Genomic DNA, 22,387 nt, shown 5'->3' on the forward strand with positions numbered 1-22,387 from the left:
AGATACATAGATCACTTTTAACTAGATATGTTACCCACGCCAGTTATAATGTAGCATGGAGCACATGCACTCGCTGAGTGTAGTAGTTCTTTTGGGAAACATTCCTACAACTGGGGAGGGAGCTACATAAACGGCTAAGAACGTTTTCACAAAACTCAGAAAATGGAAGACTTGATTGACAGGCTGAGCCCCACCTTCAAAAGAAGCACCGGGGTCAATCCATATATACTACCATGACCGCCCCCTCTCCAATTAGCTTCACTAAAATAAGTCTATACTTCAAAATATACCATGAACTGTCCCTAACTAGTCAGGAATGTACATAAGCTTGATTTCTCTCCCCACATCTTGCAGCCCTATATTAACTTTGAATACAATGTCAAAATATAAGATAAATCTACATAAAAGTCACTACAGTCTTTTTATCCTGTACTGATGCTAAATTACATCCTGTATTACACTCCAGAGCTGCACTCACTATTCTGCTGGTGGACTCACTGTATACATACATTACTTATCCTGTACTGTTCCTGAGTTACATCCTGCATTATACTCCAGAGCTGCACTCACTATTCTGCTGGGAGTCACTGTGTACATACATTACTTATCCTGAGTTACATCCTGTATTATACGCCAGAGCTGTACTCACTATTCTGCTGGTGGAGTCAGTGTATAGAGCACTTGACTGACATCTGGTCACAGTGTGATCTCACATCACTAAAGCCATTGTAAAAGTCAGTTATTGGGTTCTAGCCATTGTTTACAGAGGCTGCTATCACATCTCCGTCAGAGATGATCCAGCATAAATGCCAACCAGGTTTGGGGGGGGGGGGGGGGGGCCCCCCCCAATTAAAAACTTCACGCAGTGGTACATGTCCTGCCAAAACCTGCCATTTATGCCGGAAAGCTGACAGACACCATCCAGTGGTGAACCAGTGAATTCCGCAATGCTGGATCCAGTAAACTCCAGCAGGGTTTTCTCTGCCAAAGATGTGAACACAGCCTTAAACGGGTTCTGCGAGACTGGGAGAGCCTTCTCATATGGCCAGACAGGGTATTTATACATTTTAAAAAAATTAGAACCCCCCCCTTCCCTTGTTTAGTTTGAAGATGAGGAGTGCTACATCAGCCAGTACATTCATCCTGTAGCATATCCCAGAGACATACTCCCAATGCTCCAGCTTCTGAGCTTGAAGGCCTCCACATTCCTTGCTTGTTCAGTGTCTACACAGAACCTATGCTGGTGATTTGCGCTCTGGGAAGTATCATCTTATGCCCCCTGACTCTTTTCTAAAACAAACCATAGGGAGTGCAGCTCTGGAGTACAATATAGGATGTATTGATTCTATAAAATGAGTTTCAGAGTTTGTAGAATTAAAAACAGGAAGAGATTGTTCTCCAGCCTGGTAGGGGAGTCCCGACCAGGAAAAAACCTTGGTGAAAGGGGAGCAGCATTCATTTGAAGATTTAAAACCCCCATGAAGGGGAGTAAAGCATCAACACATCATGCATAAAATCACACAGCTCCAATCATCGCCATTAGCACCAGTGTGTCACATTGTAGGTATGGGGTTGCTTTTAGTAGAGTCATAAAAAGTCACCAATGCAGCTCGAGTGGTGGCATACATTAAAAACAAGAAACCCTGCAGGAACCTTGCTCAGCAGTGGATGCAGGCAGCCATGGCCTCTGCATCACTTCTTACAATGTCTTTATTCTGTCCATTCCTGGGTTTTTGGGGGTAAAGCTGGAGGACGAGCAGAACACCAGATGCTGCATGCACACAAGCCAAGGCTCCAGCTTTCACCTGGTGCTTCCGTATGGACACAATACTGGCACAACCGGCAGAGGGATGGAGGGCTGGAAGCAGGAGCCAGGGTTCCCATAGAAGAGAGACCAAAATGCTAATAATTTAGTGTATAATGTACAAGATGGGGCGGAGACGAGAGGGGTTACGTTCCAGGATGAATCCCAATCACAGGATGAGACACTTGGACTTCGATTTTTTCTTCTTTTTGCCTTCCTTGCTCATCTTCTCTTTGTGCTTTCGGATTTCTCGTACTAATGTGTAGAAAGCATCATCAACACCCTGGATAAAGACAAAAAGTCTCATTACCAAAAATATCATACAAGGCAGAAGATAACTGCACCCTCCCCAACCAACCAGTGCCCCTGTATGGGGCTCCCCAAATGCAGGTGCCATAGATCGTGAAAGGATAGAAGATTGAGACTCTTGCACCAGTCACCGCTCCCACAAGGTCATACAGCAAGATTCCTTTAATCCAGTAAATAGCAGCTAAATCCATTGATTAGCAAGAAAGTAACTGGAGACTGGGACCTGCACCTCCATGCCTGGTGTCTCCCAGCATCTCTGGAGTCAAAAGGTTTGGGGCACCCGAGTGTAGATGGGTTCTTTGCATCCTGTCACCCAGAGGGGATCACTTCGTTCACAGACCACCCCAATGACCCTGCACACAGATGCATTATTTTTTGGGGGGGCTCGCAGCCCCCTGATATGAACTTACCCAGTCACATTACAAGGCATTTTTTTATTTTCACACAGCCAGGCGTCTTTTCTTCTTTGCTCATCTTTTTCAATCTGTATTGTCGGATTTCTCGCACCAATGTATAAAAAGCATCCTCCACTCTCTGCATTGTAAAACACAACTCCTTTTAAAACACTATTATAGGGATAAAATGTCCACTAGGGGGGGCTCTAAATCAGGGGTCTCCCCTTCATAAAAGCTGCATGTAGCAAGTGTATTATTTCCTATTAAAGATAATAACTATCTGGGAAAGTTGGGCCAGTGTGTGGTTTCCAGGCTCCTGATATTGATGGCTTCGGGCTTGTTCAAACGCCCGTATGGCTTTTTCAGTGTTTTGTGGGCCTTTAACGGATCGGTTTTTCCGTTTTTTGTTTCAGTAGCGTTTCCAGTTCTATATGGCATATACAGTAATTACATAGAAAAAAAAAAATTGGGCTGGGCATAAAACTTTCGATAGATGGCTCCGCAAAAATGGAACGGATACAGAAGATGTACGGAGTACATTCCGTATTTGTTCTGTTTTTTTGCGGACCCATTTACTTGAATGGAGCCACGGAACATGATTTGCGGGCAATAGGACATGTTCTATCTTTGAACGGAAAAGAAATGCATACGGAGTTTTATTTGCGGAACCATTAAAATGAATGGTTTCGTATACGGAACGCAAAAAAACAGCCGTGTGAATGAGCCCTTAGGCTCCATTCAGACATCCATAGTGCATTGCAGGTCCGCCGGCACCCCCATAGAACTACCTATTCTTGTCCGCAATTGCGGACATGCTCTATTTATTTGCAGAGCTGCGGATCGGAAGGCCGTGGATGCGGAGAGCACAGTGTGCTCTCTGCATCCATTCCATCCCCATAGAGAATAAATGGGTCCGCACAATTGCGGACATGTGACTGGAGATCTAGCCTGAGGAAAAAGCTCCAATGTCAGATTGGAGAGGACTGGACACCCCGCATCCCCACAATCAGCTGTTCACTGCAGCATCTGGCACTGTGAATCGAACAGGAAGCACAGCGCCGCTCCAAGTGTAGTGACCATGCCAGGCTACTGCAGCTCAGTTTCCATTCACTTCAGCGGGCAGTCCAGGTGCAGTAACCCAGCATGACCACTAGATTTTGAAAGGGGCTGGGCTTCCTGTTCCATTCACAGCACTAATTCCAGCAACAGGGAACAGCTGATCATGGGGTGCAGGGTATCACACCCTCACCGACTGGATATTAGTGGTCTGTCCTGAGGATAGGTCATCAATATCAGGAGCCTGGAAAACAACTTTAAGGGAACAGTCTATGCCAAATTATCTTAACCAAGTGTGCAAAAAACTGCTTGATTTGCAGATCTTTAGGACACAGGTTAGCATCTGTAATGGCATTATATGAAGGACTTCAGTAAAACATGGATAGGTTTCTGACTAGATCTAAAGTAACCATCTTACAACTCGTAATGGGTGCTGAGGGGCGCTCCAGCCTCCAGAAGATAAACCTTCATAACGGAAAGTTCTGCAACTCCATATTCAAGATTGCAGCATGATGTCTGCACATGAAGGTTTCCATTCAGCAACGCTGAAAGCCCCTCATGGCCTAGTCAGGCTCATACAGAGGATAGGTTTGTTACACTAGATCAGTGCAGGTAAGGGAGGGTTCACATCACGTTTGACATAAAGGTTACAAAAAAAACAAACAAAAACCTATCAGTCTAAGGCTGCTTTCACACTAGCGTTCGGGTTTCCGTTCGTGAGCTCCGTTTGAAGGAGCTCACGAGCGGACCCGAACGCAGCCGTCCAGCCCTGATGCAGTCTGAATGGAGGCGGATCCGCTCAGACTGCATCAGTCTGGCGGCGTTCAGCCTCCGCTCCGCTCGCCTCCGCACGGACAGGCGGACAGCTGAACGCTGCTTGCAGCGTTCGGGTGTCCGCCTGGCCGTGCGGAGGCGTGCGGATCCGTCCAGACTTACAATGTAAGTCAATGGGGACGGATCCGTTTGAAGATGCCACAATGTGGCTCAATCTTCAAGCGGATCCGTCCCCCATTGACTTTACATTGAAAGTCTGGACGGATCCGTCCCAGGCTATTTTCACACTTAGCTTTTTTTAGCTAATATAATGCAGACGGATCCGTTCTGAACGGAGCCTCCGTCTGCATTATTATGGGCGGATCCGTTCAGAACGGATCCGCCCGAACGCTAGTGTGAAAGTAGCCTAAATCATCTGTTTAAAGTGAACCTGTCACCTTTATGCTGTCCATACCAACAGCAGAATAAAAGTAGAGAAAGGTGAGTTTATTTCAGCAGTCAGTCATTTAAGAGTAAGTGGTTGTCAAGAACCAACATCACAATCCTTGCAGACTGGGCCTGGAAAAGAGTGATGTCCACCTGAGAAGAGTCCTGGTTATTCATGACTTCCCGCCCACCTGCTGATGACTGACCGTCTTCTACCTAGTTTTTCCCCCCCCTCTAGGAGAGAACTGCCAATCATCGGCAGGTGGGCGAGGAGAGCAGAAGATTATGTATAACCAGGACTCTTCTCAGGTAAATTTGACTCTTCTCAAGGCCTGGGCTGCAATGATTATGATACTGGTTCTTGGCAACCACTTAACTCATGAGTGACACACCGCATAAAGTTGATGACGGGTTCCCTTTAACATATACATTAAAAGGAGATTGGGGGAAAAAAAAAAAACACAAAAAAAACGTGATGTGAACACACTGAGAGCCACTGAACACAGCAGCAGCACAAAAATTGTACACAGTCTACACTGATATATTGCAGTAAACCCTCAATTGTATGTTTCCATTCACTGACATCAAGCAGAGTTCTTGAAAATGGTGATGAACTAGGAAATAAAAAAATAAAAAAAGAGGATAGTGGAAGGCTACAGAACTTTTGGATATACAATGATGACAATCAGGAGGTTCACCATTAGCTCAGGCACATAAACATGGCCGCCTTCAATATCAGGACATGAGCAGTTTGGAGCCATCAGGGATTTTTTTTGATTATTTTGTTTGATTATTCCATATTCATTAAGGAAGCAGAGTGTTTTATCAATGCAGAGAGAAAGCAGAGAAGGAGACCAACACCAAGAGCAGTGATCAGATCGCCCCATGCAATTTACAACATGCACTTATCGGAGGGGCATCACTACTGGGGTCTTTCAACCAAAGCAAATCACTCGCATGGACCGATCAGTGATGCATATGTGCAGACCCTTCTATCACACTGCCCCAAGGCTGAAAGCTCCAGCAGTGAAAAGCCAGCCCCTTAATGATTGGGAACCTTCATACATTGGTCAGTGCCCACCCAGTTGTGGTAGAGGAGAGGATAAGAATGGGGCAAGCCTACATGTGGCCACAATACAATGATTATTCGAAAATTAAGGCAAAACCACATTTATATATTGATTAGAATATAGTCAAGACGTCTCAAAGTAATCAGCTCAACAGCCAGGATTCATTGAGTTTTCTCCTTAAATATTTCCACTGACAAGTCACAATTCGGGAGACAGAACACAGCTTAGCTGTGGCATCCTTAAAGGGGGAAGTCCACCTAAAAACCCACTGTGATATATGGTGCAAGAAACAAGGGAGCGCACCACAGAGTCCAAGACTTGAGTTTCTGTGCAGGCTGGTAAGGAACCTTCTTTGAGGGCCACAGCAGCCAACCTACAATGGTGTGGATTCCCCTTTAACTCTAGCACAGTATGAATTGTGTTGAGTTCATTTCAGCCAGATCACAAATTATGGAGCATAGAATTTCAGCACTATTACTGATTGACAGGATTGGATATTTAGTTGTAGATTGAGCTTTATATAATGAAGGAAACAAAAATCACAGACTGAAAGTATCACACAGCCATTCGATGCACCAAACGAGTCATTCCACGGCAAATAAAATGTAAAAAGGGATTTTTGCTTTGACCAATCCCCCTTTTCTTTGACTGTTGAAACTAAACTAATGGGAACCCTGCCAGCAAGTGTTGAATTCCCATGCAGCATCACATGTGGTGGCACATGTCTGACCATGGGTTACCAGGCTACCTTCTCAGGGAAGCATGTGATGTTCCTCTTTATTTCAGTGCTGTGCGGGTGCTGCCCCTTTCAGTCCAGAGGAACGCACATCCCTCTATATAATATATAAGGACTGAATGAATGAATGAGTGCAAGCTTCGGCACATTCGTTACCTGCCATAGAGTGAGGATGCTACAAGCACCGGTGCGCTAACCCTCCATCTGGCTGCAGAGCTCAGGATAGCTTACAGAGGAGATACTGGACTCCTGGTTTAGGCATAGAAAATGGTCTAAATATAAAACAGCTAAGAAGCTGTCTTATATTTACAAGAGGTGGTGGAACCACCTCAGTTATATAGAGGCCTGCACCTCAACATAACCTGTGCGGATCCACTGCTAGCTATAGGGGGAAGACCAGTGTCTAAAAGGCCAGTCTTAATAAACGACCCCCTACAAGTGCAAAGGTACACAGCTGCCGTCACATCCGTCCTAGAGGGGATTGTCAGGTTCAAGGATCTTCTGAACATCAGTAGCATTCTGATCCTGAATGCAGAGTCCTCAAACTTGATATGTGCAGACACAGATCAGGAGCCTGCACGAGTATGGTCTAGGTCACTGCACAACATAACATCACATGAAGGGCCTTCTATCAGCCCGAGGAGGGAACCACTACAAGAGAACAGCTCCATCTATGGAAGACACGGCATGTCGTCACAGGAACATTCTGCAGTGTAGGTCTACATTAGTGGAGGAGCAGCTCCACAAATCTATTAAATTCTACAACTTTCTTCTAGACTGCTTCGATTCCTCACCATTTTCAAGATCTTTGCTTAACATTTGTGGATTATCCAGTGGGATAAAAGATCAGTAGAACATCTTTGTGTGACAATTTTATCTGTACATTATGGATATGTTCACACAGCAAAGTCTGCAGCAGATGTCTAGCTGAAAACAGGTAGTTTTTGGCGGCTGTTTTGAAGGATTTTTTTTTTTTTTTTTAAAGGGCTTCTGTCACCCCACTAAAGCGATTTTTTTTTGGGGCTAGTGAAATTAGTTATATTGCGATATATGACAATATAATTGTGTTACTTACTTTGATCCAGCAGTTTCTGCAAAAAACGAAGTTTTATAATATGTAAATTCGGTCTCTACCAGCAAGTAGGGCGGCTACTTGCTGGTAGCTGCTGCAGAAATCCGCCCCTCGTCGTGTTGATTGACAGGGCCAGCCGGGATCTCCTCCTCCGGCCAGCCCTGTCGGCATTTCAAAAATCGCGCGCCTGTGTTGATTCGGCGCAGGCGCTCTGAGATGAGGAGGCTCGTCTCCTCAGCACTCCCTCAGTGCGCCTGCGCCGATGACGTCTTCTATTTCGGTGAGGTCATCGGCGCAGGCGCACTGAGGAGACAAGCCTCCTCATCTCAGAGCGCCTGCACCGAATCAACACAGGAGTGTGATTTTTGAAATGCCGACAGGGCTGGCCGGAGGAGGAGATCCCGGCAGGCCATGTCAATCAACACGACGAGGGGACGGATTTCTGCAGCAGCTACCAGCAAGTAGCCGCCCTACTTGCTGGTAGAGACCGAATTTACATATTATAAAACTTAGTTTTTTGCAGAAACTGCTGGATCAAATTAAGTAACACAATTATATTGTCATATATCGCAATATAAAAAAAAAAAAAACACTTTAGTGGGGTGACAGAAGCCCTTTAAGCGTTTCAGAAGAGTTTTTAGAACAGGTTGTCAAATTTTCTAATCCAGCCCATGCGTGAGAAAATTCAGAACCGCTTTTAAAACTGCTAGGGGTTTCTTCCGTTTTCCAACTGACTTCAATGCCAAAAAAACAAGAATTCTGAATCCACTTCTAAGCAGCAACAAGCCACTTCTGAAGTAGACTTATAAATTTGTGACAGGGGGGGGGGGGGGGAAACCCTGCACTACTAGGTTTACATGGGGCTTTTTCAATTGAAGTCAATTGGTGGCAGAAATGGCAGTTTTCCGCAATGGATTTTACACCCCGTAACAGACTCTGGGATGAATAAGAATGTTCCCATTCACTGACAATAAGCAGAGATCTTAAAAATGGTGAAGTAAAACTATATTATAATGTAGCTCCAATGTATAAAAGAAATGATGCCATATTGCTGAATTAGCATTTTTTGTATACAGCTCCTCCGTAAAGCTAGATCATTATTTACGCGAGACTGAAGAAGCGCTTCATCTACCATTACTTTCACACAGGCCGTGCTGCAGGCTGATGCTCCATAAAATGTCAGTCTTTATGTGGAGACCCACACCTAGTACATAAAAGCCACCTGTCAGCGCCACTTGTTACCTGTCTGGTTTTTGCGGAGGTCTCAATAAAAGGTATGCCGTAACTTCTCGCTAGGTCCTGAGCTTGTTTGGTGTCTACTGTTCTAGAAGGTAAGTCACATTTATTGCCGACTAGGACCATCGGTACATCCTCAGAGTCCTTCACTCTCTTTATCTGCTCTCTGTAGGGATAGAGAATACAGGTCAAGTAAAGGAATAAAAATAAGACACACAGATCATTCACCCGTCTTTGGTTCTGAAGCCGCTGCCTTCCTGCATCTCCTGCTGGCTCAAGATCTTTACAGCATTTGCTTCACCAAAATGAGATCATGGGATGCCAATGGACTGCCATGACAATCTGGCTTAAACAAACGGCCGCCCATTCCTGCAGTGCTTTCCTGTTAGGCCCTGCCTAAGGCAGGACCTAATAGGCAAAAATACAGTAGATTACGCAGTTACGTCACATAGTGGGACTAAAGAAAAAAAATCCACAAGTTTATATTTACCCCAAATCGGTACTATTTCCATAACGATTCCTACTCCTTACCTATAATGATGAATGTCCTCAAACGATTTAGTATTATTAATGGCAAACACGCACAGAAAGCCCTCCCCCGTCCTCATGTACTGGTCTCTCATGGCACTATACTCCTCTTGACCTGCAGTGTCCAGAATATCCAAGAGGCACGTCTCTCCATCGATTACTACTTGCTTCCTGTAGGAGTCCTGTGGGGAGAACATATGAGGATTTCATGGCATAGCCTCTGAACAACCCTAGCAAACTATCTGCCGATTAAAGGGGCTGTCCACTTTCTGGTAATTGTTGAGCAATGTGTTTGAGATTATATGGCACTTGCCAATATAGTCCTTGTTGAACTTCTGCTCCATTTTCTATATTTTATCAGGTATGCTCCCTTGTTTATAAAGTCTGTTGAGCTGTCCACACAGAGGTCCTGTCCATGAGATGGCCGCTGATGGAGGGTCACGTAACCAGAGAAATCAGGTCCATTTGATGGCTCCTCCTTTCAAACACACTGTACCTGCACTAGACTCCCAACAGAACAAGTACAGACGGCAGGTGCGGTGGCTTTGAATGGAGGAGACATCAAATGGAGATGATTATCCTGGTCCCATGACCCTCCATCAGCAGCCATCTTAAGGACAGCTTAAAGAGGACCTTTCACTAGTTTAAAAACAAACTATATCAGTGGGCAGAGCGGGGCCCAGGGGTCCCCCTGCACTTACTAGTATGTCCGGGCGCCGCTCCGTTCGCCCGGTATAGGCTCCGGTGTCCACAGCTCCCTCTGTTGTACAGCTCATAGCCTGGGACTCGCTAATACAAAAACTCTGCCCAGTACAACAGAGGGAGCTGCAGACACTGGAGCCTATACCGGGCGAACGGAGCGGCGCCCAGACATACTAGTAAGTGCAGGGGGACCCCTGGGCGCTGCTCTGCCCACTGATATAGTTTGTTTTTAAACTAGTGAAAGGTCCTCTTTAATGGGTGGACAGCTCAAAAGACTTTGTAAGCCAGGGAGCATGCCTTATGAAATCTAGAAAATGGTGCAGAATTTCAACAAGGACTATATTAGTAAGTGCCATATAATCGCCTCACAAACACATTGGTCAACATTAGCCAGAAAGTGGAAAACCCCTTTAAAGTGAACATGACCAAAATGATTATTGTGACGAGGAGCACCACAAGTCAGTATTTAAGAGGAGCTGTTCATTTGCCGTCTTTTCTTAGAACTCTGCCGTTCCCGTTATTCCTCCTGGAAATCAATGGGTGTTCCCATTCCCCTGGTCAAACAGTGCAGCTCAGAATTTCTTCATTAGGGTGTGTTAAAGAGAAGAATGGCCAATTGAGAGACCTTTTACAGTTTATATATAGATTCTGACCGTTTGTGGAAAAAAGCTGGCAAGCCTGTAAGCAGACAATCCCCAAACAGCTCAGAGCTCCTACAACGCAGGGGGGGTTAGTTCGTTTTTTCCTACCCTAAATGCATTAGCAGAGCCTGATGTAACAAGGACACTGCTCCAAGTATAAAAGTTCTGCGCAGAAAATGCTGGGAGATTTCAGCTCTGAAGCCTGCAGAATAGTACATGCAGCTCTAAAGTATAATACAGAATAAGGAGGTTACATCACATACATAGTGACCGCTCTTTATAGGGAGTACTTCTATATGGCGTTTATAGCAGGTACGCACAGAGAAAAGAGTTAATCACGTGAGAAAACACCGTATAGAAGAGAGCGCCTCTCACCTCTATAGTGGGATCATACTCATCAACAAAATGGTTCTGTATGAGTTGTATCGTCAGGGCGCTCTTCCCTACACCTCCAGCGCCGACCACTACCAGTTTATATTCTGTCATTTTCGATAAATCTGAAAGACAAAAAAAATAAACCAAGTATATTAATATGCAGTTACAATTTTGAGACTAGAAAACAGGAAACATGTTCTATTAATAAGCCACCAGCCAACATTGTGGTCCCACAGGATGGTTTACAAGGTAGTCACCTGCATTCACTACCAACAGTTTCCCACCCAAAGTAGACAGGGGTGGAACTGTAGATCTGAAGCCAACTGTAATTATATTCTATAAATGGAGTAGAAAACAGACCAAAAAAATAATAAGGTTGGAAGCTGTCAAGGACAAATATGTACACAAGTGGGAGAAGGGGGTTATGAGGCCAGTCTGCATTTAAAAATAAAGAATATGGTCTTTGCACTTCTGGTGAGGATATGTAGAACTTTCTGCTTGGGTTACACTTTTATTCACCCATATGAACTTTTGTGCAATTTTTGTATGAAAAATGAGTTTTCAGCACATTTTGACAATGTGTTTATGTTCAGAAACTATAGCAGTGTGGCCCCTTTCTCTCTCCCCCCCCCCCCCCCCCATTTAAAAGGGAACCCGTCACCGGGATTTTGGCCATAGAGCTGGGGACATGGACTGTTAGTCACAGAGCTGGAGCGCCGAAATCTCGTGATGCGCGAGCTAGCGCATGCATAGTTCGTTCCCTGTGCTGATGCCAGCACAGGGAATGAACATGATGCTGACACTGCGCATGCGCTAGCTCGCGCATCGCGAGATTTCGGCGCTCCAGCGGGGCGGTGCTGGGCTCCTTTCCGCTGGACTCATCTCCGGATACAGGACACATATGCGGTTCATTTGCATATTGATCAAAACAGTTTTTTAAACACAATAAAAGCACACATTGCTATGGGGACTGGGTATTGCAGATGTGCTAGCGGCCATCTAGCAGCCCATGTCCTCAGCTCTATGTCCAAAATCTCGGTGACAGGTTACCTTTAAGTTTTATTTCTACATGTCAAAACTAAAAATTGTCCTGGCTAACAGAGGTGCAAAATGCCCAAGAACTCCTAGCAGAACTCCGTTTGGCACACACTGTACTGCAACTTTTTTGTGTGTGGCGTGTAATACCCCAGTCTTAATAAATGTCCCTTTAAGGCTAGGTCTACATGACAACATTTATTGCGCGACATTTTGTCCCACCAATGTTGTGCAACAATTTTTTATAATGAAAGTCTATGGTGTCGCACTGCGACATGACAGTCGCAACAAATCCATTCAAGATAGATTTTTCTGCGACTGGCGTGTCGCAACATGTCACCGTCATAGACTATCATTATAAAAGACTGTTGCGCAAACGTTGCAATGTAGTTGTGCCCTGTCGCGCGACACATGTCATGTAGACCTAGCCTAAGATTTATTTGCATTTTTGTTTGAAGGTTCCCTTTACGAGTAGATCACAGCTGTGATCAATATGGGAACAGCAACAAGTTTTCAATTCCAGGGATAGTCCCCCAAAAAATAAATAAAAATGCATTAGCCAATAGAAGCTTGGTCACATGACCCTCCTCAGCCAATAGAAGCTCGCAGGCCGTTAGCCTCCACATACACAGTTTTACTCCAGGTTTCCATAACAACCCAGCCATTTTTCTTCACTGCTGTAGATGAGCTTTAGAGGAAATCTGTCACCAGGATAAATCTCTATTGAAGTAAAGCCATGGCCTAAGAGCACTTAGTACTTTATTTCTAGATGTGCCTTTGTTCCAGCAATAGATGTTTTTATCCTCTGAAAATCCAGTTTATTTGGTATGCAAATGAGCCAGTAAAGGTGCCCAGAGGGGAGTCACTCCTGCAGGAAGGCGCCCAGACACGCCCTCTGCCACAATGTGTCCACCCTCAAAAGACAAACTTAACCCCGCCCCCATCCACTCCTGCCGACAGATTGAGAAGGAAAACAAAAAAATAAAAATCAACTTCTAGTTCCCGCTAAGCCACGCCCTGATATTGTTAGACTACGCCCCTCCTACTCAGCTGACAGGGATTTAAAAAATGAAGTTAAAAAAAAATCAACTTCTGTCAGCTGCAGGGGTAGGATGGACTTTCTTCCTGAAGCTCACACTCAGACAGCAAAGTGCTGCTGCCTGAGAGTGAGCTGTTCAAAAGGACATCCCTGTGTCATCCAGGTCCTGCACCAAACCGAGGACGGAGTCTGAAAGCATGACTGTCCAGCCCAAAACTGGACCTCTGGCCACCCTAGGGGCAGGATGCTGTGGAGGTCAAAGTTAAGAGGGTGGGCTGCTGTAAAAGGTCAAAGTTAAGGGGGTGGGCTGCTGTGGAGGTCCAATTTTAATATAGACGGGGCACTGTGGAGGTCACTGTTTTGGGGGTGGGGTGCTGTAGATACCACTGTTATAGTAAATAGTGTTAATATCTTTCAACAACACAAACATTAAAATGAAATAAATGAAGGACCGGGTCTTTCTGCTAGTTATACATAAATCACACAGATGTGAATTCCCCTGCAGTTGGAGGGGAAGGGGGGGGGGGTCATGTCAGGAACCCCATAGCCATCCAAAATACATGATATCAGCTAGACCCACCCCACAGTCATGGTTGAACACAGTCGGTAAATGACAAACCTAAAGATTGCAGCAAGTAAAAACTATATAATATACCTGTAGATTTGATCTATATCTCTACACACCTCAATGTGTCCTACACAGCAGCCAAGTGCAGTCTGGAGGTGTGCACCCAGACCCAAGGTCAGGATTAAAGTCCTTTGTTCAAGATGGTGGAGACCAGCGATAATCCTTGTTGTAAATTAACCCGAGCACCTGAGGCTTCTTAATCCACCAGGAGCCGGCCTCTGTGTAGGGGATTCCAAAGTCTAACAGGCACACATGATCCCACATGACTTGTGAAGGTGCCTATTGCAGGGCAAAGGAGGCCAAAAAGGAAAGCATATCTAGATAGGCCATTTCCATTACACTCAGAACTGTGCACATGCATGGTAATCTCTTCATTCTCTGCCTGGATGGGGTGGCCACCTCATTAGGTGGGGCATGGGTCTTGATAGAGGTGCTTGTACCAGAAGCAGGATATGCCACAAATGTCTGAGAAGTGAAATACAATGAAACCATTCCCGATCGTTCTGTAAAGGATCATCATCCCTTCTATCCTGTGTAAATTGGCCTCTGAGAGGAACCTCCCTCTGAAAGATCACTTTCACTGCCACTTCACTCACAGTTTCAAATTTGCACTAACCGAGATGCCAAAATGGATGGCCTTCATGTCTCCAGTCTGGTCGTCGAGATCATGTGATCAACATGGTAGTCAAATCTTCTGCAAGTCAGTGTACTGGACCATTTCTGGTCAGGAGCAGGTTATTCCACCTGCTGACATTTACTGAAGACACCCCAGGAGGTAAATAAATGTAACATGACGTAGACTGACCGCTACAGGAGGAGACACTTGCAGCTTCAGGATAGACGAGGAAAAGTGCCAGACAGGTGCAGCGCGGGCGTGGTAACCTGTTGAGCAGGCTCCAGTGCACGTTTGACAATTGAATGTAGGCATTCCATGTACACTGGCACCGCACGCCACATCCAAGGCCAAAAACCACCATCCATACTCACACTCTGAAGACACATACATTATAGCAATGAGGGTCCGACGTAAGAAAACACAGCGGTGCCTGCAACCATAGTCCAAGGCCACAGCTCAGCTCCACACTGGGGGGAGGGGGGCAAAGTTTTTGGCTTTTGGAAAGTTTGCCACTTACCTAAAGTGGGTAGCACAGGGCTAGGCATAGCCAGTCTGGCACGTTATAATCTAATTAATAAAACGGGCACAGAGGATACATGTACCTCTTCCAGTAAGGGAGGGGGGGGGGGGCTATGCTGGTCTTAATTCCATAATGTGTGAGATCCGTTTCAGGGCTCTCACAAACTGTTATAAACTGATCAGTTCAGCCCCAATGCAAAGTCAATGGGAGCGGATCAGTTCTTCACTGACACAATATGGTGCAATTGAAAACTGATCCGTCCATTGACTTTCAATGTAATTCAGGATGGATCAGTTTTGAATTTGCTCTTCATAATGCAAACAGATCCGTTCTGAACGGATACAACCGTTTGCATTATAGGTGCGGATTCGTCCGTGTAGATGCCAGACGGATCCGCACCTAACGCAGGTGTGAAAGTAGACTTACATGTATCACAATGATCCTCACCCCAGCTGGAAACAGCTGATAACAGGGTGCAACAGAATGTATTCACTTGCACAGAAACAGAGCAAAGGCAAACTATAGGTTTAGCGTCCCTTAAAGAAACCTAGATGAATAAATAGCACGAGTACTGGCCCGACTCCAAAAGTCTCATCAAATATGAAGTGTGAGCCCGGGGAGAAATTCACTTTGCATACAGTACAGCACGCATGGTGTGAAGAGTCATGACATAAAAGGGGCTATCCTGAGAATTTGGAAAACTTTTTTTATATTTTACTTCTCTGCAGGACTTCTGTCTTCCCTTTCTGTGGGTGGACAGCAACTCAAGCACTTGCACCTCCCTCTTATTAACCCCTCTCTCCCCTGAATACAAGATAGTCCCCAGAGATACACGTTGCATTAGGTAATTCCTCCACAACTTCCTCATCCACCGTCTAGAGATATAGCTGTACACTACTCAGAATTTACTAGTAGGGATGAATGAAGCTTCTCTGAGATCACAACACCATCACTGAGGCAAGGGAAAGGTAGCAAGGAAGCTACGGTGCATGTTAGATTGTCTTCTGTCCAATACAATCGCTTCCTCTGTAGCTATTATACACCGCTCCATTTCAGCACAGAGAATCCCACCACTGGACCAGAAGAGCGACATCTCCTAGGCTACTTTCACACTGGTGTTCGGTGCAGATCCATCTTTATCTGCACAGACGGATCCGCACCGATAATGCAAAACGCTTGTATCCGTTCATAACGGATCAGTTTTCAATTGCACCACATTGTGTTAGTGAAAAACTGATCCGTCCCCATTGACTTACATTGTAAGTCAGGACGGATCCGTTTGGCTCTGCATAGTCAGACGGACACCAAAACGCTGCAAGCTGCGTTTTAATGACCGCCTAAAAAACGCAACGGAGACCAAATTGATGCATTCTGAGCGGATCCTTATCCGTTCAGAATGCATTGGGGCTGAACTGATCCGTTTTGGGTCGCCTGTGAGAGCCCTGAAACGGATCTCACAAGCAGACCCAGAAACGCCAGTGTGAAAGTAGCCTTACGTGGTCACATGCATTGCTGCAGCCAGTCCTCAGCGATAATGCTTCCCCAAACATCAGAGCATCTGCAGTCATGGGCAACATCACTGTTAAAAGGTTTTTCCAAGATTTATTTGTTATTTTTTTTACTTATAAGTTATAACCTATCCTTTGGATAGGTCATCAGTATCTGTTCGGTGGGGGTCCGACACCACAGACAAGCATGTATACAGCAGTGTATACCAGTTAGCCATAATTAAAACCATCTGCCTTATACTGTGTAGATTCCCCTTGTGCTGATAAAACAGCTCTGACCGATCAAGGGATGTACACCACAAGAAATCTGAACGTGTCTTCCGTTATTTGGCATCAAGACAGGAGCAGCAGCTCCTTCAAGTTCTGGATGTTACAAGGTAGGGCCTCCATGTATCAGACTTTCTTCAGCAGATGCTCAGAGCCCTCTCCGTCTGTCTAACTGCCGCGGACGCTACTAACTGCAGCATCTAGGCAATTAAGTAGACAGGTTCCAGTCACTGCCAGGCTCCCGTGGTGATTTGGCGTGCTGTATCAATGCAGCCTGTGTGGGGTCTCTTCAGTTCCTAGCTCCTGGACCATTATTAAAGGGGTTGTCCGAGATGCCACACGATGCAGTGCGGCCAGCACTTCAGGGATCACATGACGTACACTTGGCGCATGATCCTGGGAAAGTGGCAGCCGCATGGGATCATGCAGCATCTCGGACAATACCTTTAATACTGCAGCCGACAGGGACTCGGACTCTACACAGGCTGTGCCGATACACTGCTCTCCAAAGGGGGGGGGACGGAGGGAGTTTCAGAGTTTCTGCAAAGCGTTACTTACCCATGGGAAGAACCAGGTTGCAGAAAAGCACACAGCCATCCACATGATGGAAGAGAACACAATTCAGACCAGGCCACCTTCTTCTGTTGCACCATGATCCAGATGCTCACATGCCCAACGTAGGTGCCTTCAATGGTGGCACCAGCATGGGCACTTTGTAAGTGGCTGAATAAGTACAGAACACAGTGCGCTGTGATGCCCTGTGTCACCTTTCCATCATAGCCAGCAGTAACTTTTACAGTACCCCTTCTATAGGATCAGTCGAGTTAGTACACATCCATGAGCCCTGGGTGCTCATGACTCCATTGCTAGTTCACCACTTGACCTTCCTTGGACCACTTTTGTTAGGTACCGACCTCTACATACCAGGAGCACCCCACAAGCCCTGCGTTTGAGTCGCTCTGACCCAGTTGTCTAACCATCACAAAATTTGGCCCTTGTCACAGTCACTCAGACCCTTGCGCTTGTCCGTTTTTCCAGCTTCCCACACATCAAATTCCATAACTATGGAATAATCACATCCCATGAAAGATGCCATTGTAATATTAGCCAATGTTATGTCTGTCATCTATAGGTGGGTTTAACATTGTGGCACTCTGGATTCAGGAGTATGCTGGATTGCTGGAGATTAGTGTTGAGCGGACCTGTTTTTTTTAAGTTTGGCGTCCAAATTTCGGGTTATCGAAGAATCCCATTATGGATTCCTAATTCAGTAGTAGTCTGTGGTAGCAGAATCCACGGGAAACGGGATTCTTCGATAACCCAAACCTTGGACGCCAAACTTTAAAAAAAACAAGTCCGCTGAACACAACTTGAGAGGTCACGTGGTACTACTATTCCCACCAAATCAAAATATTGGGATCTAAACTTAGAAGTGAGTGCATCAGGATGCTTACTGGAGTACTGGTTCTAGGATGCATCCAGCGGGGCTACAGATACATTATATACATCGCTATAGGGGAGTCTCGTATGTGGGGCTCCATGAAACTAGGACTGCCCACCGTCCATAGAAAAATTTCACATGCCCACTATTCGTTTTTTAGGACGCTGGAAATGTTTTGCCAGGTTCAGATTTAATGGTCAGTCATTGCTCTGATGTGGTCATATTCTGGGCTGTACACATACATCACAACATGTAGGTAAGGGCTCTTTCACACTTGCGTTGTCCGGATCCGGCGTGTACTCCATTTGCCAGAATTACACGCCGGATCCGGAAAACCGCAAGTGAACTGAAAGCATTTGAAGACGGATCCGTCTTCAAAATGCGTTCAGTGTTACTATGGCAACCAGGACGCTATTAAAGTCCTGGTTGCCATAGTAGTAGTGGGGAGCAGTATACTTATCATCCGTGCGGCTCCCGGGGCGCTCCAGAGTGACATCAGAGCGCCCCATGCGCATGGATGACGTGCCATGCGATCACGTCATCCATTCGCGTGGGGCGCCCTGACGTCACTCTGGAGCGCCCCGGGAGCCGCACGGACGGTAAATATACTGCTCCCCACTACACTTTACCATGGCTGCCAGGACTTTAGCGTCCCAGCAGCCATGGTAACCATTCAGAAAAAGCTAAACGTTGGATCCGGCAATGCGCCAAAACAACGTTTAGCTTAAGGCCGGATCCGGATTAATGCCTTTCAATGGGCAATAATTCCGGCCTTGCGGCAAGTCTTCAGGATTTTTGGCCGGAGCAAAAAGCGCAGCATGCTGCGGTATTTTCTCCGGCCAAAAAACGTTCCGGTCCTGAACTGAAGACATCCTGAACGGATTTCACTCCATTCAGAATGCATTAGGATAAAACTGATCAGGATCCTTCGGCATAGAGCCCCGACGACGGAACTCTATGCCGGAAGAAAAGAACGCAGGTGTGAAAGAGCCCTAACCCTGCATGTAGCCCCATCTTCTCTATGGGGGTGCAACTTGTGCAGTTGTTTAGTTGGATTTTTGGGCACAGAAGTCCTACTCTAAAATTTGGAGGTGCAGCCAAAGGCAAACCTTAAGATAACCATACACATTCAGTAGCTGAATACGGTATATGTGTTGTCAGTGAAGAGAACGCAGTTGTCAGAGGCTTCTCTCCTGGTAGAAGATGGGGATCAGGGGAAAGTATTCAGTTAAGCTGATCCTTCTCTCCCCCAAAATCCTATGCCAGGGGGCTCCCCATACACATTAGACTGTCAGCCAACCCCATTGTTCTCAGTGGGTGTGGCCGCCTTCAAGGTGTTCTCTGGGTGGGTATATATCTCTATATGCACCTCTTCTGCTCTGTTGTGAGAAGGGTTTGGTCAGTACTTTCCCCTTCCTCAGGCCACCGATTCCGCTCAATGGCTGCAGGTTCTTCTGTTCAGGTCCTGACAGACGTGTTCCCGAGTCTTCTTGTTCAGCTGCCCATCAGTGTAAGCACAGCAGAGAAGGCAGAAAGGACGGTCCGACTGAGGGGTAAGTACTGCCCAAACTCTTCCCACAACAGGAAGAGTTGGGACAGATTGTTTTGAAAGCCTGGAGAACCCCTTTAAGGCTTAAGAACCTGCACATTCCTAAAGGACTTCACCAGATTCATAGCACTTTAGGTCTTATGCACCTTCTTATCACAAAGCATGCCTCTCATCAGAGATCCGGTATTCATGTGTGTAGTAAACAGTCAGAGCAGGAAAAAGTAGGCCCCAGGAAGTCCATACCCAGGTCACAACAATCACCCCTGATATACAAGATCACAGCCCAGGTCACAGACTATGGTGGGGGGAGAGATCATGCAATTGTCACATGACTACTATAAAAGGATGGGACCCACACTTTCCTCCATTATTGCTTACCTGACTCTTGCATGTAATGAGCTAAACGGCAACTACATTACGGGGCCCAGTGATCTTTGCCGTTTAAGGGCCACACCACAAAATATCAAATTGCTGCAGATTTCATTCCATTTATGAATGGATACAAATTGTATCATACAATATAAACTATACAGACCATGTCTAGTAAAGCTACTTTCACACCTGCAACAGTGTGATCCGGCGGGCAGTTCCGTTGTCGGAACTGCCCACCAGATCCACCAATCTGCATGTGACTGAAGGCATTTGTGAGACGCATCTATATGGGGGGGGGGGGGATCAGTCTCTCCGCACAGACCAGAAGGACAGATCCGGCATTCCGAACACCGGATTCAGCACTAATACATTCCTATGGGGAAAAATGCCAGAGGCGGCAGGTCTTCCATTTTTTTTTTCCACCAGAGATAAAATCATAGCATGCTATGGTTTTATCTTTTGCCTGATCAGGCAAAATGACTGAACTGAAGACATCCTGAACCAATTACTCTCCATTCAGAATGCATGGGGATATGCCTGATCAGTTCTTTTCCGGTATAGAGCCCCTGTGAAGGAACTCTATGCCAGAAAAGAAAAGCGCAAGTGTGAAAGTAGCCTTACCCATCAGTGGCAGAGACCCCTGATCCATTACAATCAATAGATCAATCCCATCAGCCCAATCAGGGGGAGAACAATGGTGTGGTCACCATAATCCAAGAGGATTGATGACTGATCACAGAGGACACCCCCAATCACTGCAATCAATGACCCCCATCGCCTACAGACAGTGATCAGGAAGGAGACTGCTGCAGTAATGGGGACCTCACTGCGCCCACACACTGCAGTACAGCCCGGTGATCTCCAGCCCTGGCCGAACACCCCACCCCCCAATCCCCGGGGCACTCACTGGACTCAGGCGGCTCACGGTTGTACGTCCATTATCCTACGGCCGGTGGAAGCAGTGTAATCCCAGGGAGCGCGCGTCCAGGCCAAGGTGCAGCGAGGCCGAGTCTGAAGTCCTATTCAGCAGGCCGCGCAGCCGGAGACTCCCAGGGGCTCTTTAAATACGATCTATAAATACTACAGCCGCTCTGCGTGACGTCATCAGCCTATAGCGCCAGCGATTGGTCAGGGGGAGGGGACTCGCTGGAATAAACCGCGCCCTCGGTTGGGAAAGACACGCCCTCCAGTCCTCCCTGTCCTAGCAGGATTCTTCCAGGAGCGAGGGCGCGCGACGCAAGAGAAGGGAGAATGCGGGAACAATGGGCGTTATAAGTCACCATGAAAGATAATGGGGAGGGGAAGAGAATAGAACTGCATGTAACTATAATACAGAGAGGGGCGAGTCAGGAAGGACAATGTAGAGGGCCCCTGTGCAAGGAATGTGCCTGTCCCTATATAATGCTACCATATGTCTTCTCTCCCTCACTTCTCCATAGTGCCCCCCATAGTGTGTGCCAGTATATAATGCCCCATAGTGCTCCTCTCCCCACTTCTCCATAGTGCCCCCCATAGTGTGTGCCAGTATATAATGCCCCATAGTGTCCCCCCCATAGTGTGTGCCAGTATATAACACCCCCATAGTGCTCCTCTCCCCACTTCTCCATAGTGCCCCCCCATAGTGTATGCCAGTATATATTGCCCCCATAGTGCTCTTCTCCCCACTTCTCCATAGTGTCCCATAATGTGTGCCAGTATATAATGCCCCCATAGTGCTCCTCTCCCCACTTCTCCAGTGTCCCATAATGTGTGCCAGTATATAATGCCCCATAGTGCTCCTCTCCCCACTTCTCCATAGTGCCCCCCCATAGTGTATGCCAGTATATAATGCCCCCATAGTGCTCTTCTCCCTACTTCTCCATAGTGTCCCATAATGTGTGCCAGTATATAATGCCCCCATAGTGCTCCTCTCCCCACTTCTCCATAGTGCCCCCCCATAGTGTATGCCAGTATATAATGCCCCCATAGTGCTCTTCTCCCCACTTCTCCATAGTGTCCCATAATGTGTGCCAGTATATAATGCCCCCATAGTGCTCCTCTCCCCACTTCTCCATAGTGCCCCCCATAATGTGTGCCAGTATATAATGCCCTCATAGTGCTCTTCTCCATAGTGTCCCCCATAGTGTGTGCCAGTATATAATGCCCCCATAGTGCTCCTCTCCCCACTTCTCCATAGTGCCCCCATAATGTGTGCCAGTATATAATGCCCCCATAGTGTCCCCCATAATGTGTGCCAGTATATAATGCCCCCATAGTGCTCCTCTCCCCACTTCTCCATAGTGCCCCCA

At 46.4% G+C, this 22,387-nt stretch overlaps 1 protein-coding gene across 2 annotated transcripts; it reads right to left on the minus strand.

Moving 5' to 3' along the window:
• Positions 1-1,454: 1,454 nt before the first annotated feature.
• Positions 1,455-21,143, minus strand: KRAS (KRAS proto-oncogene, GTPase). Of its 2 annotated transcripts, XM_044281314.1 has the most exons (6): positions 21,007-21,143; positions 11,125-11,246; positions 9,410-9,588; positions 8,885-9,044; positions 2,524-2,647; positions 1,455-2,087 (listed from the first exon to the last, which is right to left on the minus strand). In XM_044281314.1, the coding sequence occupies exons 2-5, from the start codon at positions 11,233-11,235 to the stop codon at positions 2,528-2,530; spliced, it is 570 nt and encodes a 189-aa protein (XP_044137249.1). In that variant the 5' UTR covers positions 11,236-11,246; positions 21,007-21,143; the 3' UTR covers positions 1,455-2,087; positions 2,524-2,527. The 2 variants fall into 2 exon arrangements, with proteins under 2 accessions (XP_044137249.1, XP_044137250.1); XM_044281315.1 differs by lacking the exon at positions 2,524-2,647.
• Between the last annotated feature and the right edge of the window lie 1,244 nt (positions 21,144-22,387).

Source organism: Bufo gargarizans, chromosome 2, assembly GCF_014858855.1.
Source record: "Bufo gargarizans isolate SCDJY-AF-19 chromosome 2, ASM1485885v1, whole genome shotgun sequence".
NCBI lineage: Eukaryota > Metazoa > Chordata > Amphibia > Anura > Bufonidae > Bufo > Bufo gargarizans.

Coding starts and splice junctions, on each gene's coding strand:
- KRAS (XM_044281314.1), bottom strand. CDS start 11,235: ATGACAGAATATAAACTGGTAGTGGTCGGCGCTGGAGGTGTAGGGAAG. Junction 9,589..11,124: donor AGTATGATCCCACTATAGAG/GTGAGAGGCGCT, acceptor TTCTCCCCACAG/GACTCCTACAGGAAGCAAGT. Junction 2,648..8,884: donor CCTCCGCAAAAACCAGACAG/GTAACAAGTGGC, acceptor TTTACAATGCAG/AGAGTGGAGGATGCTTTTTA.